General features: G+C 43.5%; 1 protein-coding gene across 1 annotated transcript in view; it reads left to right on the top strand.

Annotated features, from left to right (window-relative positions):
• Positions 1–19,962, top strand: part of Iqgap2 (IQ motif containing GTPase activating protein 2) — a 277,134-nt gene that overhangs the window by 141,239 nt on the left and 115,933 nt on the right. Inside the window, 3 exon segments of the mRNA NM_001427125.1 lie at positions 3,194–3,270; positions 17,550–17,617; positions 18,316–18,429. Coding sequence (NP_001414054.1) covers positions 3,194–3,270; positions 17,550–17,617; positions 18,316–18,429 — 259 coding nt within the window.

Raw genomic sequence — 19,962 nt, 5'->3', positions numbered from 1 at the left:
AAATAGGCATATGGAGGAAATGAGGAAATTGCATTTGATGGAAATTGTAGGACTACTTTTATTTCAAAGGGATTATAGGATCACGGGAACTTTCAAAAATAGTATGTCTCTGTGTGTCTGCCGTTCAACTTCCCCCCCACAGCACTGACATTTTTATAACCATAGTACCACATTAGATAGAAATTAAGTGTTTTATGTGTGATATTTGGTTTCTTTTTTCTTTTCTCTTTTTCTGTTTTTTTCGTTTTAAATGGCAGAGTCTCTATGTAACTAAGGCTGCCCTGGAATTCACTCTGTATCCCAGGTTGGCCTCAGACCTGTGAAGTCCTCCTGCCTCAGCCCCTGAACAGTGAGGTTTATCTCATGAGGTTATGCAGGAGCTGATCCAGCCAAGGTGCAATCAGGACGAATGTAAACTAGAGAGAGCCCTGGCTTTACTCAGCTTTGCTTTCTCACATGCATTTGTCTGCAAGATGGTGAGTGTGTTGTCCTGGGTGTGCAGTTTTAGCCCATGAAAGGATTTGTGTGTTCCCTGCTGCTGTCCAGACACAGCCATCACAGAGAGGGGACTTTTACCTTACATCCTTCCCCCGCCCGGGGTTGTCCCTGGCCATCACCAAGTGCTCTGCCTTGCTGCCATTTTTGGGATTTTTTAAATATTATGGGAATCATATGGTGAGCCACCTTTTAGGGTTGGTTTTCTGTCCTTGAGATCTGCCATGTTTTCATTCGCGCCGAGGGCTCAGTCCTTTGGATCGCAGAGTGTGCACAGCTACTCTAAGGAAATGATTTCTACGATGTCATCTTGAAGACAGGGGGACAGAGTTGCTGGCCTATAAATACCCCTGTTACTGTTTTACCATCAAGCCAGGTTTGCTGGTGAAAGTCTTCCCCATGTAGTCTGGGAACGCAGCTCAGTGGTAAAGCACTTCGCTAATATGTAAGGCTCTGGGCTCGGTTCTCAAAAACACCAGCACAGGGGGGGCCTGGAGAGACGGCTTAGCAGTGGAGAACACTGGCCTCTCTTTCAGAGGTCACCCATTCAGTTCTCCTCACCCACGAGGCGGCCAGTTTTCAGTGCCTTTGCCCTGATGCCCCTTTTATGTGAGCCTCATTTCCTCAAAATTCTCAACATTTAATTTGCTTTGCCATTTCCTTTAGACTAGTCCCCCAAAACATTAAAGGCCGCTCCCTTCTGAACACTACTTGCCACTTAAAATGAATTAGTTTTGACTTGTCATGTGCTAAGTGAGAGTACTGGGTGACTGAAAAAAAAAATGTAGCAACAGAGAACTTCAACAAGAAATTTTCTTGGTTGAAGAAACATGATTAGGACAGCCTCATGACATGTGAAAGGCTTAATTGAACCTTTCCAAGCTGTTTTAACATCTCTGACAGATATTATAAGGCCAAGAGTGCCCCGAGCTAACTCTGCAGAGAATTGCTGTCAATTCCTTTACTTATCAATATTGAGCGTCCAATCCGTGCTTAGCGTCACACGAAGTGCTAGAGACACAGAGTGGCAGTGGCGTGTGAGAGTCTGGTGAACTATAAGTTGGTTCTGACTCTCTGACGAAGGAAGGCATTTCCATAAGGACTTCCCAGGAGAAATATAAATGTGGAAGGTTCTTGTGTGGAGAAAGGGGCCTGGGAAAAATTGGCTGTCAATACAGTGAGGTGTGAAGCAAGAGCCGTGGTTGTTAGAACTTTAAACCCAAACACAGTCTTTGGAGTCTGAAGCCCTTGTCTTGCCAACGCCTTGACAGCAAATGTGTTAGGTGACAACTGGAAGGGCATTGAGACTTCCCAGGCTGCAGACGTCTCTTTATGCTCACAGCAACTATATGGTGCATTGTTCACTTGAGAAACACTCTTGTCTCTGTTTTTTCCAATGTCCAGTGGAAAAAATTGCACTTGAGTATCAAAGTACTACCATATGGTACATGACTTAATTTTAGTTTTAATGTCAAGTTGTATAAAATATTTACTGAAAGGAAGTGATGATGATGTGCTTATCTTAATATTAGAGACTTCAAGCCCAATCATTCATCTTTATTTTTTCCGTGCTCAGAAATAAAGTACCTACCCCACTCTAAGATCTGTTTCTTATCAAGCTTTTAGCTTCAAGCTTAGGGGGAAACCAGTGTGGATGTGCATGTAAAAGCCTCAGTGTTCAAACTGTCTGGTCTGGAAAACCCATGTCTAGATGGTCATCCAGGAGAAGAATCAGATGTTCTGAAATATAGATGCAAGGTGTTCACTGCAGTGAAGGGAGAGAACTGAGAGCCAAATAAGTATTCAGCCCTGGGGAATGTCTAAGCTGTGGTTCAGAAATATGAGAGCGTTATTAGGATCCATCAGAAATTATGTGCGCATAGAATAATATAAGGGATGGAAAGCATTCAGCTTCTAGTAAGTTCTTTCAGTAGGTTTATGCCATGAACACACTGGGGTTTACACTGGGTGCATAAAGTTCTTTGTTTTTTAAATCAGAGGGGGGAAATATATATATATATATATATATATATATATATGTATATATATATATATGTGTGTGTGTGTGTGTGTGTGTGTGTGTGTGTGTGTGTGTGTATGTGTGTATATATATAGAGAGAGAAAAGAAAGCATCAAGCACATACCAGGATACTAATAGTAACAGTCTGAAATGTGGTGTATAGGTATTTTTCCTTCAGACTTTGTGTACTTTTAAGCAGAAAATATCTGCCTAAGTGTTCGTGAATTATACATAAATATCCAGGTTTGTTTTTTGGTTTTTTTTTTTTTTTTGGTTTTTTTTTTTTTGTTTGTTTGTTTGGTTCTTTTTTCGGAGCTGGGGACCGAACCCAGGGCCTTGCGCTTCCTAGGTAAGCGCTCTACCACTGAGCTAAATCCCCAGCCCCATAAAGTGGTCATTGAAAGATCTCAGTCTCATAGGTCACATGAGTGGGGTCACTTCCCAATCTTTCTAGAAAGGGCTGGTTGTGAGCCCCTCCCTCTGTGAGTTTGGCCACTAGGGGGCGAGCTACCCACCAGGCAAGGGCTTCTATGCTTGGATTGCTCTGTAGAGTTAAGGGGAGGCAACCATCCAGAGATCCTTCTACATTTAAATGGCTATAGACTAACAAAGACAGTCTGGGTCTGGCTGGGGAGAGAAGTGAAGAATAGTAAATACACTGCCTCTCTTGTTTTCCAGATATTTTATCCAGAAACGACAGATGTCTACGACCGGAAAAACATACCAAGGATGATCTATTGCATTCACGCGCTAAGGTGGGGGAAACGCAAACAGACGTAAACTCCCGATTCCCTTAAAAGTTCTTTAGGTGACTTTTACCAATCTCAAGAGCCTTAAAGGTCAGGTTCAGTTTTGAATTTGTTGGTACAGAATTTAAAGCAATTGCTGCACAAAGCCACCCTTGGGCTTGGAAACTCTCGTGACGTTTGTACTATTGTTCAATATAAAAACCCAGAAAAACTAATAGAAGACCTAAATATAATAAGGAGAGGATGAAGACAGCAAGGACCCATCAGGAGTGTGCTACTGTGCTTGAGGTGGGATGTATGCGGATGTCAGGAAGACACGTTAGCGAGCAGAGCCCACGGTGCTGCGACTGCTCTGATGACTCATTAAGTTCTCAGCCCCTCCACTTGAACCACAAATAAGAAAATGTAACACAAACCCTATTTCTTCCGACCTTCCGCCCAATAGAATTTACACTCTCAGAACTGAAAAGAAACAAACAAGTTGTTTTAAATTTGATCAAGACAGGCTGTTTTAAAGCGATTTTAACTTTCGATAAATTTTGAAAGTCTTGGAAAACCTGCTAGTTCACAGATTTCTTTCTTTTCTTCACGGGCCTGGGAAAACTGGGACTTTCAGCTGGCAACCATTGTGGGACCCCAGCTGTGGCTGTTGTCCTGTGCACGCAGGTGAAGCTTGAGAGATTTCATGTGTGATGGAGTTTTAAATTCCTCCACAACATCTGCCTTGTGTTTGTATCGCTGGAAGTCATTTTCCTGGCAGAACCCTCCGTCTTGGGGTTTACATTAACTTCTTCCTGGCTTTTTTCTTCTGCAAAGGAAAAAGTCTTCATAATAATTCATTACAAAGCTAGTCTCCTGGAGAAAACTTTGATTATGTCATAGGATTCAACCCCCAACCCACCACCCAGCCAGCTTTTTTTTTTTTTTGAATCAGCTTCAGAATATGACAGCTGGTGGGATATGATAGAGGCCAAACGGCGAACTGCTTTCTCTTTCTTTTCTTCTTTATATGTGTTTGTTTGTTTGTTTTTGTTTGTTATTCTGGTGTGTGTGTGTGTATGCACGCACACACTTTTAGTATACATGCATCACTGTGTGCACACAGGCGAAAGCCGCAGAGCAATGTGCAGAAGTTGGCTGACTGTCTCCTTCCACCACATTGCTGGGCGTGGTGACAAGTGCCTTCACCTGCTAGGCCATCTTGTCACCTTCTCCTTTGGAGACCGTGTCATACTGTACAGCTCAGGCTGGCCTCAAAGTCTCCATCCTCCTGCCTCAGCCTCCCCAAGACAACGAACGTACCATCAGACCAGACCTATGTTTTTGTTGTTATAATTTAGAATATCTGAAAGTAGATAAATAAAATTAGGTGTAATTTCTGCAGGAGGTGCTAGAGGTGGGGGAGCTTCTGGGTTTGCTCTGTCTCTTCCCATGTAGCCTAAGAACCAGTATGGGTACATAGGACGTCCTTGGGCAATGGCATGGAAAGGAGGTTTGTTTTGCTTTTTTGTGACAAGGTCCCACCACGTGGCCCTGGCTGACCTCTGTCGACCAGTCTGGCTTTCAACTCACAGAGATCTGCGTGCCTCTGGCTCCTGTGTGCTGGGATTAAAAGCAAGTGTTACCACCACCCGGCCCAATAGGTTTTCTTAAAACTTTGTGTGTTTCTTCTGAGGTAGTGTTTTGAGTGCACTGCTCAGCGGTCCTCAGGGAGTTCCTGTCAAAGGGTGGGGCAGTCACTTAATGCTATGTGTTAGTGCTGTTTTTGTGACCTGCTAAGCCAGTCTTTATTATGTTCCTGTATTGCTCCAATGATCTCTACATCCATAGCAGGCTCCCAGGGCAGTGTATGTGAGCTTCAGTTGATTGGCTGAAGTAGATGCCTAAGCCATATATTCTCCAACTTGCAAAGAGATATCCTTTCAGACGGAATCTTTGTTCCTAAGAAGCTACATAGAGTGGCCTAGGGGTTCACAAATGTACCACAGTTTAAACAATGGCTTGGTCAGCCCTAAATCCAAGAACGGGACCTCTCTCGTTTATCGTGGTGTGTATGTACAGAAGTCTATGTCGTGGTTCTGAATCTTTATCAGTTAACTCTTCACAGATGTCTTTGTGCCTTTTTTGACATCCTGGAGAGGATACTTACTGTGTCATGCCTATCACACATATGACCATGTTCTGTCGTGGACAACTCTCCTTCAGTCTCTGGCCTGCAGCTGCCTCTCAGGAAGGAACTGAGAAATCCCAAGAGAGTCCAAGGCTTATCTACAGAGCTCTCCTCTGCGGTGCTTTAGAAGGCTGTCAGTCTCCCAGGAGGCTGCTATTCTGTGATGCAAGGCACATTGGAAGGAAGCTGGGGAGCGGCTTTAAAGCATCCTGTATTTAATGAGTGCAGTTTGCTCCTGCTGCAGGGTTGGAAGCCTCGTGTTATCTGGCCGCAACCGCTATGGCATGGCTGGAGTAGAGAGAGAGTTGTCCTTACCTGGTAGAGAATTAGGCAGGCCAGAGGTTTTGATTATAGTTCAGGAGCCAAGAAGGAAGGTTACTCCAGGGAACTTTGCTTCTCAGACCCTAACTTCCTTCTAGACTAGTCCATGGGCTGATAGACCTACAAATTTAGCTGTGACCCAGACCAAACTTGTCAGGAGTCTGATGTGGAGTTAACAAACCTGGGTTTCTTGCTTTCTTCCCCCACCTGCCCCTTACCCTTTGTCTGATACCTAATCCCAGCCTCACTGCCTGTCACCCTTGACCGCTTTACCAGCTTAGCTCGACAGTTTCCAACTTGGCCTAACTGAAAAGGACTTGCCTTCTTGGTGGGTGGCCTCCTCTTTTTCCAAGGAAATATTTATCCTTTTTTTTCCTATTAAAAAAAAAAGGAGCATATTCTCATTGTGGGGGGAAAGAAAACTGAAAAATATAGAAAGAATGTTTTTAAAAGGGCTAAAACGGTTAATGTTGCAAAATCACGCAAAAACCACTGGTACTCTTTTGGAGACTTTGGACTTAAAATCTGTATGGGGCACGTTTTCCTTCTGTGGCTTCTTTTGGAATGTTCTAAAGCCTATGCAACAAAAAGAAGCACGTTCTGAAAGCCTAACTGAGCTGCTACACTTTTTTTTCTTAAATGTCTGGAGGCCGTTTTATGTACACAGAAAAACAGTGTGTGTCGGATGGTGCTCTGTTTATAAAGACATAACAAGTGACATCCAGCAACTGTTAAATGTTTAAACAGTTATAGGATTGAGTGTGTCGGAATGGTGTAAACCATCATGCGATTGCTAAAACAGCGCGATTTCCTTCATATCCCTTAAGAGCAGATGTCAGGGTCATATGCTCACCACTGCAACCAGTGGTGAAAGACTCAGCTTCGTTTGCTCTTACATTCATTGTTCACACACGAAAGTGACCTGCCCTAATGCTGCTATCCTGTCGTGATACCTAACCTGGGGCAACTTGCTTTAAACGTCACCAGAAATCAAAGGGCGCACCTTAAAGTCTAGTGTTGGACCCGTTCCTTATTGAACATGGCTCTTCTCTTTGGGCTCCTATCTCAAAGTAACTCAGAATCTGGCCAACGGCATCAAGTTAAACTTGATTCATAAGTCAGCGCCGTTTTCATTTCTAGGTCTGTGGCTTTCAGGTAGATTTTTTTTCGTTACTGTCTACCCCTCCCTGTTACCCTACAGTGACTCGCTCCCTAAGTTTCTCTTGGCCGGTGTTATACAACACATTGTCCTGTCACAGTGATGTATTGACCTGACCTGTTAACATTATTAGAAGCGTATGTATGCCTTTTTCGTTTTCTACTTAAAATTATAGTTGGTCTTTCTAGAGGTTTCCATCTCCTAGGAGACAAGGGAGGGGTAGCTGACTGTTCTTCATGCCGTTACTTGAATTGCCCCCTCAGATCTGGCTCCTGGCCTCTCTGCGTGACTGGTCAGTGCTCACTGCTCTTGGATTCCCTTTCCTTCTGGCTACTTCTGTCACAACCTGTCCTCTGTGGTCCGTCCTTACCTTGGGACACTTCCTCTACTTTGGGGAGGGCTTTTGGCTGGTTCAGAGTTCCTGATCTTTAGCATTTCCTGTATTAAATGTAGTATAAAAGCACATACTTACTTATGCTCTATAAACAGAGAAAGAACAAAGTACCTCAGCTTTAATAACTTCCTGCTGGAAAAGTGAAGCAAAGAATTGTGCATAAACTATTTATCTCCCACGACTTCCCTTTTGTACACGGTGCGGTACACTCCGTTGATCATTTTGAACTCTGTGCCTAAGACTGAACCAACATGACTATTTTCCTGTTTGTTCATAGCATGGTCTCTCCGTGTCTCTCAAGCTGAACTTAAACTCACTTTACTTTCTGAGTACTGGGATCACATTTGTGGATCACCCTGCCTACCTAATACCTTCTGCATAGAATAGAGAGTTTGAGGTCATGCATGAGAGTCATGGAAGCCCCCTTGTCTCTGTAGCACCGCCCTTGGCTTCTTTGAAAAATCTTTGTATTGTGGACTCAACCAGATGTCCTTGTCCTGCTCTCCTGATTACTACTTTAAGATATAGAATCAACTCCTGTTCAAGAAATCCCTTCAGAGTCGCACAGGACTGTTGATTTTTCTAGTTTTAGCATCATAAGGGTGCTGGATGCAACTTTCCTTTCTGTGCCATTTAGTGGACCGTCACAATTCTGCAACAGTGGAAACAAGGGAGGGGTAACTGAGTGTTCTTCATGCCGTTGCTGAATTGCCTCCTCAGATCTGGTTCCTTGCCTCTGTGGGTCTCCCCTGAGGATAAGCATTACTACAATGCTGAAGCTTCTGTAGCTGTGTTTGGCTCTCTGGTTTTCAAATGTAGTACCAGTGCATACCAGGCATCCACTATTTAATGCATGCAGTTTGCTCTCGTGAGGAGCGAGGTGTTATCTTGGCCACCACAGCTGCAGCATGGCTGGAGTAGAGCTGTAGGGTTTGTATTTGTGAGAAAGGCGGTGGCAGGCCCACTTCTGGTTGACCAGTTGTCCTAAATCTCCTGACTACTTTGTAGAGGGCCCCTTTCCCTGGCTCTTCACACAGTTTGATGGCTACTTGGACCTGCCAATGGAGGTGTTAGATGTGTTGCCTAGGCATGAACGTATAATCTTCATTGATTTAACATTTCCTTCTCTTACAGGTCTCTCTCTCCCTAAGAAACAGATTTACTGGATTTTCCTCTAAAATACCAGGTTGATTGCAATTCTTGCAGTGTATACTTGAATTTACAAATGAGCTCTCTGGAGGCCTTAAAGCCTCCCTCCAGACTTGGGAGGGACCCATGGAGGTGGCAGTATTAGAGATTAAGGTCCTTTCCAGCTTTCGAACTCCTTGGTCTGAACACCATCTCTCGCCCCACCTGTCTGAATTACTACGTGGCTATGGCAGTCATACAGAAAGCTTTTGAGCTTGTGAACCATTTCCTGAAGCCTACTTAGGTTCTGTGGTTTTCCATTAGTTGAAGCTTAAAGTCCCTGACAGTTGTCTTTTTAACTTTTCAGGAAGTTTACCTGAGCTAATTTGCATGTGGAGGGACTACCTCTGGGTTCCTTTGCTTTGAGCCAAAATTTTATAAAATGGGGTCAGACTTGCACTTACTTCAGCGTAGGCTTCTGAGCTGTTGTATTTGAAATATTTAAAGGAAAAAATGCTGGAACTCGAAAACTGGAGGAACCCTGGGAAGTTGTTTCAGCCTGGCCATTCACTACACTGAAAGCTCTTCTCTGTGACTTGCTCGGGGCCACAGAGCCATCCCTTGCCACGAGGCTTTGATTTACAAATGCCCATAGCACTTGGTACAGCCAAAATGAGCTGTTTGCCATACAGAGTCTCCCCACGTTTCTGCACGGTATGCCCATCCCGCCTTTTAAGTTGGTGTTTCATCCCCACCGAGTCTTTAATGAACTTAGTAAAAGTAATAATAAATGTAAAACTAATAGTATTTTGTAACTTCCATTTTCACTTCCCAGCCTTCTGCTATTATTTATATAACTAGTGTATGGGCTAGTGAGAGTTAGCTCCAGGCGGCGGCCCCTCTGTGCAGGTCTACATCAGCAACACATGTGTGGTTTACCTTTTCATGGGAGAAGAGACTTCCAACTCTACCCAGAGTGCTTGCTTAGATATTGGGCAGTGCTGGTAACGTTAATGCCACAGCTTCCCCCGAAATACTCCTGGCGCCATGTTACATGTTAGTCAGTAAACAGCACATAGCAAATCCAATATGGAGAGCCAGGTACAAATAGCACTTATTCAGTGGACTCGGTTTTTCAATATTACGTCTCAGTTGCCTGTGAATGTCAGGTAGGAGATGGCCTCACTGGACTTAAGATGCCTGGGAAAGAGGCTTTTCGATGGATGATTCTTTTCAGCACGAGAGTGATGGATAAACATAGCTTCCAGATAGGTGTTTCCCCTTTGTATTAGTCTGCTTGGAAGACCTGTCACTCAGAGATTGGGTAGAGGACTCCACCTCGGAAGAAGCGATCTTTTTAAAAACTAATGTGAAATAGTTTGATGATAAATGTGGAAAGTTGAAAATAAATACAATATTCCTAATTCTCTGGATATGATGTTTGAGAGGCCATATGCGAGTTTCCTAAATTGATATTCCCCCATACCAGTTTAGGAAAATCTGGGGTTTCCCTTTAAAAGCAGACTTCCCCGCTCTGCAAGCTAATTTCTCAGCACCACCTTGTGGTGAGTCCTAGTTAATCAGGATGTCCGTTCACTGAAATTTGTCACTTTTCCCCTGCACAGTGGAGGCACAGTGGAGATTCCTCCTACTTTCTTTATTACGAATGTGGAAAATCACCACACTCCTTTAGCACAAAGCTTGCCCTTTGGGTTGTCAACAAAGCTATGTTTGAGACAAGGACTGGCTCGGAGCCGTCGGTCAGCCTCTACCCATGAGGTCCTGCAATCCATGCCTGCTGGACAGGTGGGACAGCCAATGTCTGTGCTACTGTACAGAATTAAAGCTGTGTCTGTGACATCCAAACCAGCTTTAAGAAGAGCATAGTACACAGGAGACACGGTTCAGGAAAGTAGCAATTAGATGAGTTAATGAACAAGATACAAAAGTAGCAGCATCTGGGTCTTTTAGAACAGCTCTCTGAGTGTTTCTCACATCTGACAGAATTGATGAGATAGTCATTTAAAATGTTAACTTTACTCTTCAGAAATTCCTACACGTATACTATTAAATATAATCATATCTGTCACCCATATTACCCCCAACTGCCTCCATAGTCTCCCTAAAGTGCCCCCAACTTTGTGTCCTTGTGTCACTGTTTTGTTGTGGCAGGGGGACATGTTAAGGAGAATGTGGAGGCAGATTTTATATATATAATATATAATATATTAATATAATATATAATTATATAATATTATATATTATATATTATATACTATGTATATAGTGTGTATATATAAGTATATATAATTGTGTATTTACATTAGAATATAGTATATAATTGTATATATTAGCATATGATATATAGCATATATTAGTATGTATAACATATGACTATATATATAGTATATATATATCCCACTAAGTCCAGTTAGTGCTGCCTATGTGCATGGTTGTGGATCTTTCCACTATAACATCAAAAGTCTATTGGTGGCTATATCCAAAAAATGAGAGAGAGAGAGAGAGAGAGAGACAGACAGAGAGAGAGAGAGAGACAGACAGAGAGAGACAGAGAGACAGAGAGAGATAGAGAGACAGAGAGAGAGACAGGAGAGAGGAGAGAAGAAAAAGAGAAGAGATCCCCTCCTATTCAATACCACCTTGATGATATGATGCTATGATGCTCAGGGAACATTGAGGACAAAGGGATGGACTGTAAAAGCCAGAAAAATGGGCAGAGAGCTGTAAAATGCAGTTTTCTGGCAGGGCATGCCTGTCACACTGGTGAATTCACAGCAGCTGGAGTTCCCTGCACGTGACCTGCACAAGACCGTAATTAAAATACTTTTGAAATAAAATCAGAGATGTCACCCAGTGGTGACATTACATTATATTTAAAAGATGTAAACAGCTCCTCCCCCAAAAGCAAATGGATAAGACAGGATTGAGAAACAAGCTAGGAGGAGGCTACAACCAGCAACTACAGGGGACATGGCCTGGCTGGAGGCCATCACAGCCTTCGTTCCAGGCAGGTAGAGCAATGTAGAGGTTCAGAGCATGGAGTGATCAGCTTGGACAGGCTGGGCCTCGGGCTCTGTTCTAAGATGGGCAAATGATGGTTCTGATGGCCGGAGAGCATCTCAGTGCTACAGGCAGCTAAAGGCTCGGAGAGGGACAGGGGGATCCAAACATGGGTATCCACACCTGTAATCCAAGCACCTGGGAGACGGAATTGAAGACCAAACTGGGCCATGTAGATGACCCTAGGTCTGTCTCACAACAGCAGCTGTCACCAAGGGAGACAGATGTCAGCCAGAGTAGATGCTAACACAGACCTTTTTGTTGGTTCCCTTGCTCCCCACAGAGTCCCCGATGCCACGGTCCATAGTGGATTAACCACAAGGCCCGAATACTGACAAAAGCCCAAATCAAGATACCAGATATTTAAGGGAAAATGACCCTGTGAGGAAAATATTAGGCTTGAGTTGAGAGTGTACCAGCATCAATAAAACAGAAGACTGTAGGAGCCACCAAAGACTCACTGAATTTACGAGATTCCAGAAACGGTTTCTCCGGCACCTAACATAGCAAAACCAAGGAGAAAATTAAGAAAGGAAAGTTTTTGTGTCAGAAAGAAATTAGTAAAACTTGTTACCTAACATTTTAAGGCAAAATGCAAAACTAAAGGCACAGAATCGAAGTCTAGACCATCTTAGTGTTACACACACAGAGAAATGGAGGTGGACCTAGATTAAGGGTAAGGGCAACTAATTAGCTCAGGTTTTGGTATGAGAATGTAGCTTTAAGATTAAGTTAAACTAGTAGAGTTTTCACGTGGTACTATGCCTTAAAGAGACAGCATGCGCTATACCTGGGAGAGACATAAAATGTCACATTGCTCAACATTCTGTTGTGTCTTTTATTTATGCTTGGCTGCCATATCTTCTTGGTTTTTCCTCACTGGCTTCCTCTCAGTGTTCTTAGGAGGTGTAGCGAATTGGTAGAGGGAGGTGGAGGAAACCACCTCTGAATGAAATTGACGAGACAACCAAGATGCGTTTTTTACTGTTTTCCCATTTCTTAGGCGCTGCTTACCTATCTTTGAAGCTGTGACAGATCTTTCAGGTGTGCCTAGTCTTGCGGTCCCCAGGGAGACGTGAGAGGCTGGCGTTTCAGCTGCACTGTGCTGTAGGAGTTCCCTTTTCTGTTGTTAACCTTCCTTTTTGCAATGCTGGGATGGCATCCAGGGTCTGGTATGTGCCAGGCAAACACTCTCCTCTAGGTGCCTCACAGCCCACGGGTTCCCTTTCAGAACTGCATCCTTTCCCCAGGTAACAGTGAATTAAGAAATGCTTCCGGGGTTGGGGATTTAGCTCAGTGGTAGAGCGCTTGCCTAGGGAGCGCAAGGCCCTGGGCATGGTCTCCTCCTGTGACCTTGTTTAGCATGACCTTTCCTGGCACAGTTTTCGATGGCTGCAAATGGGTTTTGATCCTTGATCAAAGAGGATCTCAAGATGTAGACTTTAAGGTAAGGCATGTATCTCGCCTTTCTGGATTTGAATTACCGACGCATGACTCTTCACAGCAAAAGTTGAATGTTCTCTTCCTTGTAAGATGAAGATCAGAATTTGGCACTAAATTAAAAATTACCATATAATAAAAGTTACCTGCCACTTGTTGTTTGTCCTTTGGTATGGCTTTGAAGGAAAAAGGAGGAAATGAGAGAAAGGTCAATAATTCTTTCCCCAGAATTCTTAAAATAAAAATATTCGCTAATAAGTATTTACTAGAAAAACTGTAAATGACCAGTGCCTCTGTAAAAGCTGATTTATCCTCACCACTGACAAACAGAAAGGCAGACTTAACATGACATTACCTCTCATTGGGAGTGTCTTCTTCCTGTCTCCTCCTCCCCTCCCTCTTCTTCCCTCCTATTCCCTTACATCTTCCCACCCTTCTTCTCCTCTGTTTCTTAATTAGGGTTTCATTACTCTGAAGAGACCATGACCAAGGCAACTCTTATAAAGGAAAACATTTAATTAGGGCTTACACTTTCAGAAGTTTAACCATTATCGTCATGGCAGGAAGCATGGTGGCGTGCAGGGAGACACAGTGCTGGAGGAACCCAGAGTTCTACATCTTGATCCAAAGGCAGCAGAAGGACATTGTGTGCCACACTAAGTATAGCTTGGACGTATATGAGACCTCAAAGCTCTGCCCCAGTGACACTCCCTCCAACAAGGCCACACCACCTAACAGTGTCAACTTCCTATGCAAAACGCAGTCAGACACAAGACTTTATGGGGCCTTTTCTATTCGAACCACCATGCTCTCCTTCTCCCCTACTCCTAAGTGCTGGGGCTTGAACCTGGGGCCTTGAACCCACTGAGCCCCTGGGAAGTCTTTGTTGATAATACTGTGAAATGATATGGAGATAAGGAAACCGGTATTCACCACAGGAGGGCCGTGTGCATCTGAGGTGAATAGTCAGCATCATACAGTTGCTATACTCTATATCAGATGCAGTTCCTAGGGAGGATGTGAGGGCTGGGCACCTGAGGTGCTGGCTGGATAGGTAGGTATATACCCAGGGTGTATAGCGCTATACACAGCTCTCCCTACAGCTGTGAGGTGACTGAGAGTGGTAAAGAATGAGTAATTGATGAGTCTGAGACTCCCTAAGGGATCACACCCACCAAGGGCCAGCCAGCACCTGGTATAGCACCTTGGTTCCCAGGTCTATGCAGGGGGACACACTAGTTATAAAAGCCACTAAACTGAGCGATGTGCAGACATTTGGTGCCTGATGGGTATTTACTGATTCCTTCAAGTTAACTTACAACTTCACAACTTATTTTTCTCCTTGCTTTGTCCCAGATTGACCTTGAACTCTACGACCCTTTTTTTTTTAAGATTTATTTATTTTGTATATGTGAGTACACTGTAGCTGTCTTCAGAAGAGGGCATAGGATCCCACTACAGATGGTTGTGAGCCACCATGTGGTTGCTGGGAATTGAACTCAGGCCCTTTGGAAGAGCAGTCGATGCTCTTAACCACTGAGCCATCTCTCCAGATCCCTACTGTGACCCTTTAATACAGTTCCTCAAGTTGTAGTGACCCTTAACCATAAAACTATTTCCATTGCTACTTCATAATGGAATTTTGTTGTTGTTATGAATTGTAATGTAAATATGAATATGCAGGATGTCTTAGGGTTTTCTAGAGTCACAGAACTTATGGAATGTCTCTCTATATAAGGGAATTTGTTGTGATGATGTACAGTCTGTAGTCCAACTAACCCAACAATGGGCAGCTGTGAATGTGAAGTCCAAGAATCTAGTAGTTGTTCAGTCCCACGAGGCTGGGTGTTTAAGCTGGTCTTCTGTAGAAGTGGGTTCCAACAGTTGTGCTGGCAAGTGAATGGAAGCAGACCAAGAAGAGTGAATCTTCCTTCTTCCAAGGTCCTTATGTAGGCCTTCAGCAGAAGGTGTGGCTCTAATTAAAGGTGTAAAGCACCATGCCTGGATCTGGGACTTGCTTTGCCCCAGGCTGACCTTGAACTCAGAGATCTGCTTGCCTCAGTCTCTTGAATTAAAGGCCAATAATTCCTTGCCTGGATCCAAACTTTTCATGGCCACGTGCCTCAAGATCTTCATGTCAAGATCCAGGTCAGAAACTTGTATCTCCCAGCCTCAAGATCTGGATCACAGGTATGCCCTCCAATTCTGGATTGTAGTTCATTCCAGATGTAATCAAGTTGACAACCAGGAATAGCGATCACACAGAATATCTGATATGTGACCTCTAAGAAGGTTCAACCCCAAGGGGTCTCAACCCAAAAGTTGAGAACCACAGTCCCAAACAGTGAGTGATGCTTCGTAACACGGTTCATAGTAGATTTTGGCTCCCAGTGAACACAGCTAGAAAATCAAACCAAGTTTAAGTTCTGCAAAAATGAAAAGATTTTTATTTGGGGGGCTTTAGGAGTTGATTTGTTTGTTTGTTTAGGGCTGGGGATTAAACACAGGGTTTTATACTTACTAGGCAAGGTCTTCACAGCTAAACCACATTCTCAGCCAGAGAATGATTTTTTTAAAAACCTTTTAATCAAAGAGGACAAGTGAATGCAATCTTTTCCATCCTTGATTTTTTTTTTGAGACATGGTCTCCCTCATGTATCCCAAACTGGCCTGGCACTTGTAGGCCAGGGTAGCCTCAATCTTGAGATCCAACTGCTTCCATCTCTGAATGCTGGAGAATTACTGCTGTGCACCACATCCAGCCCTGCAATGACTTTTTAAGTCTTAGTTTGGCAAAATATATTGAAAGATTTTGTTCTATGTTTACCTTTTCTGGCTTGGAATTTTATTAGAGGGATTTATTTAACACCTATCTACAGAAAGATGTGTGTGTGTGTGTGTGTGTGTGTGTGTGTGTGTGTGTGTAACTACATATATATATATATATATATATATATACATAATTAGTTACCATCTAAATGCTTAGAATTGCTTAAGTTAAGGAATGTCCATAGTCTAGAAAAATATGTAAGTTTATAGTATAGAAAATAGAAAAACTACATCAAACAGAATTTTATGAAAAAATTTAATTTTTAGCTCTGAATGGTAATTCCCTTAACTGCTTCCTTCCTTCCCTCTCTCCTTATTCCTTTCCTTTCTTCCTCCCATCCTCCCCCCACCCCCTCTCTCCTCTTTTTCCATGGCGTGGTTATGCTCTGTGGTCTCAGGTAGTCTCATACCTCCTGTTCTTAGTCCTTGTTCAGCTGGTTCTGTAGGTTACCTGACTGCACCCACCTGGGTGGATAGGGATTTTCTTTGCAATATTTTAACCATCGATCTTTCATTTTTAGCTGCTGCCATATATTGATATAGATTCTTATGTTGTGGAAATTATAATCAAAGAAATCCATTTCCATGCAAGCTGCTTATGTTGACTAATTGTGTATTTGAGAACTTTTATTACCTTTGAGAAAGCTTTATCTGAATTACTTTATTTGAAAGTTATTGGATTTTATAAACTGCCGAGATCCATCTAACACAACATTGGGAGTATTCATATTAAAATGTTCAAATCATCAAAACCACCCTCAGATCATTTCCCATGTATATTCTTATGTAATTCTTTTACTTCTAATTAAAGTTTCATGGATTTTAAACCTACCAGATGAACGATAAAGTGAAAACAGGCTTTCTTTTGAATGATGCTCGGAATTAACCTCAGGGTTGGAAAGGTCGGTAGAACGTGCAACAGAGCACATAGAATTGATTAGAGGCAGCACATACTCAAATCTCGTTGATAGAATTTGCATGCCAGGTTCTGCACCTTTTGTCAGGTTATGGGTAGATTAGTGTGCGCCATCATAAATTACCTAAGTGATTTACCTTACAGTGAGGTCTGTGTCTTATACTTAGCAATATGTGCACACCATAACTGATTTTTTAATGTCACACCACCCATGATCATTTTATTGGTCTATTGGTTCAGAAATATGAAACATAGGTTTAGGTGACTATCAAAAACTCCAGTTAAACTGTTCTTTGAGACAAATGAGAATCTGTTAAGGAATATCTGTAAAAACTATATCTATTGCCTGTTGTTTCATATTAGCTCTCTTTTTATTATCTTTATGTTGGCCTTTATTTTAATTGTATGCGTGTGAGTGTTTTGTCTCCATACCTCTGTGGGCCATATGTATGCAGTGCCTCTGGAGGCCAGAAGGTCATCATATCCCTTGGACTACAGTTACAGATGATTGTAAGCTGCCCAGTGGGTGCAGGGAATTGAACCTAGATCCTCTAGAAGAACAGCCGGTGCTCTTATCCACTGAGCCATCTCTCCAGCCCACTAGCTGTGGTCTTACTCTTCTTCCACATGAGTGGTGGAAAGATCCCTGTGCTGCAGAACACCACTATTTGGGTTGTTGCCTAGAGTTAGCTCTGGTGGTATCCAGCTGGACTGTGGAACCCTGTGAGGCACTCTAGGCTATGAGAGCTCTCTTGGACCCTTCTCAATTGAAAACATTCTTTACTCCTATGTACACTGTAGGACTTACATACTAAAGGCTCTGATGGCTTTACATTTTGTCTTTCAGTTTGTATCTGTTTAAACTGGGGATTGCACCCCAGATCCAGGATTTGCTGGGAAAAGTGGATTTCACAGGTACTTCTTTTTTCCTCTCTGTCTTCTCCTCTGCAATTCAGTGATAAGAAAGCAGGCAGATGCCTCCTTCCCTTTGATTTTACTTGTTCCCTCCTTCCTCTAGACCAGCGGTTCTCAACCTAGGTCCTAATGCTAGAACCTATTATTATAGTTCCTCATGCTGTGCTGACCCCCAACCACATAATTATTTTCATTGCTACTTCTTAGCTGTAATTTCACTACTGTTATGAGTCTTAATGTAAATATCTGATAGCCAGGATATCTGATATGCAACCCCTGTGAAAGGATCATTTGGCCTCCAACTGGGTTGCAACCGACCCACAGAGAACCACTGCTCTATACCAATGAGGGAAAACCCGCCATCTTGGTTTCCTTCCAGGAGGTGGCGGGGATGAGAAAATACCCTGATGAGAGTAACTCAGGAGAAAGGGTTTTAGCTCATGGCACAAGGTTCAGTCTATCATGGTGGTGTCATCCGGGCATTGGGAGAATGAAGAAGCTGGTCACATTACGGCCACAGTCAGAGAGATCGGTGATTTGCCTGGGGCCTACCTGGATCCCTTCTTCCAGGTTTATGGCATGGAAAAAATGCAAGCAAGTTGTTTAGAAATGGGCCCACCTTCCTGAGGAAGAGGATCTCCCTCCTGCCTTCACCCCTGGGGGCTTCCTTTGATTTTTGTTTTCTGTCACCCTTTCAGAGGAGGAAATCAGTAATATGAGGAAAGAACTGGAGAAGTACGGGATACAGATGCCAGCTTTCAGCAAAATCGGCGGCATTCTGGCCAGCGAGCTGTCCGTGGACGAAGCTGCACGTAAGCCGGCCTCACACCCATGCTTGGCCTGGGCCTGCAACTGATCCATATGCATTTGCTGATTCTAATGACATAAAGCAGGATACTTAGAAGATAGTTTTAAAACCCTAATGGTTTTGCTTCTTTTGAGTTTTGTTGTTGTTAGTAGTGGTGGTTGTTATTGTTGTTGGTGGTGGTGGTGGTGATGATGGTGATGATGGTGGTGGTGGTGGTGGTGATGATGATGATGATGATGATTCTGGCTTACTCACCACCCCCAACACCAACTGTAACCAAATGAAGTGAATATGAATAACTTCATGGTTTTACTGTCTTCATCACAAAATCTGCCTAGAACTGGATCACTTGGTCCTTTCTCTTCTTACCACTTCCAAGTTCAAAACACCCACATCTCTAACAGGCAGCATCCGTCTGCTAAGATCCGCAGGGGGGCCTACTCGCCCCAGCCTCAGCACAGGGTTAACCTGTTGGAGCAGAACAGGCTTGGTTTGCCCACACAGCCGAGGGGCTGCTTTCCATCTGATGCCACTTTCCCTGGGCAGAGGATCCTTGCCCTTCTTCTACGGTGTCCCTTTATGAGGCTGGTGACTGCCAATGTTTCTTTCAGAAAGTCCAGCAAGTGTCAGCATGCTCACCACATTGGCAGGAGCACAGGAACACGAAGAACAGTGACATTTTTGTTCTAGTGTCATTCAAGGTTATTTGTTTGACTTTGGACTTTGAACTTGAATATATGCAATGCGAACGTAGAGATTTCAGGAGTAATTTTCGCTCCGCAAAACATTTCTCTACCTGCCGTGCCGGGATATATTCTGCTGCGACTCTTTCAATGTTGCAAGCTACATTATAGATACGGTTTAGAACCCACTTTGTTCCGTTGGTCTATGTTGCTCTGTTCAGGAAGCAAGGGCTGACTCTGTGCCCTAGTGAATGGCCCAACACCCGGTCCATCTCAAGGCATGAACAAATATATAGGGGTTATTCACAGATGCTGGGACGAAGACTGAGGACAGGCAAGCTTGCAGGGACATCGGCAGGTGTTCCACGATTTGTCCGAGGTCTCTCCTTTGCTGTGCTGTGTGTACAGATGTGCATACACATACACATGAGTGTGTTGTATATATAAGCCAATTGTTCCTATGGAGCTGTCCACATTGTTACTGGAGATAAGGTCTTTCTTTTTTTTTTTTTTTTTTTTTTTTTTTTTGGTTCTTTTTTTTCGGAGCTGGGGACCAAACCCAGGGCCTTGCGCTTCCTAGGCAAGCACTCTACCACTGAGCTAAATCCCCAACCCCAGAGATAAGGTCTTTCACTGGGACCTGAGGCTAGATAATTAGGCTAGGCTAGCTCAGCCAGCTAACTCTGGGGACTCACCTGTGTCTGCCTCCCCAGTGTTGGGATTGCAAGCACATGCCCCACACCCGGCTCCTTACATAATGCGAGCCTTTCCAACTGAGCTGTGTCCCCACACCTGTGCTCCCTTTTACCTCCTTGGAAGCTGAAGAACGAGTTCCTGGGCTGTCGATGCTGTCA

This window comes from Rattus norvegicus, chromosome 2, assembly GCF_021556685.1.
Source record: "Rattus norvegicus strain SHRSP/BbbUtx chromosome 2, alternate assembly SHRSP_T2T, whole genome shotgun sequence".
NCBI classification, from domain to species: domain Eukaryota; kingdom Metazoa; phylum Chordata; class Mammalia; order Rodentia; family Muridae; genus Rattus; species Rattus norvegicus.
Note: the sequence above shows the minus strand (reverse complement) of the source record. Positions and strands in the feature narration are given on the sequence as shown.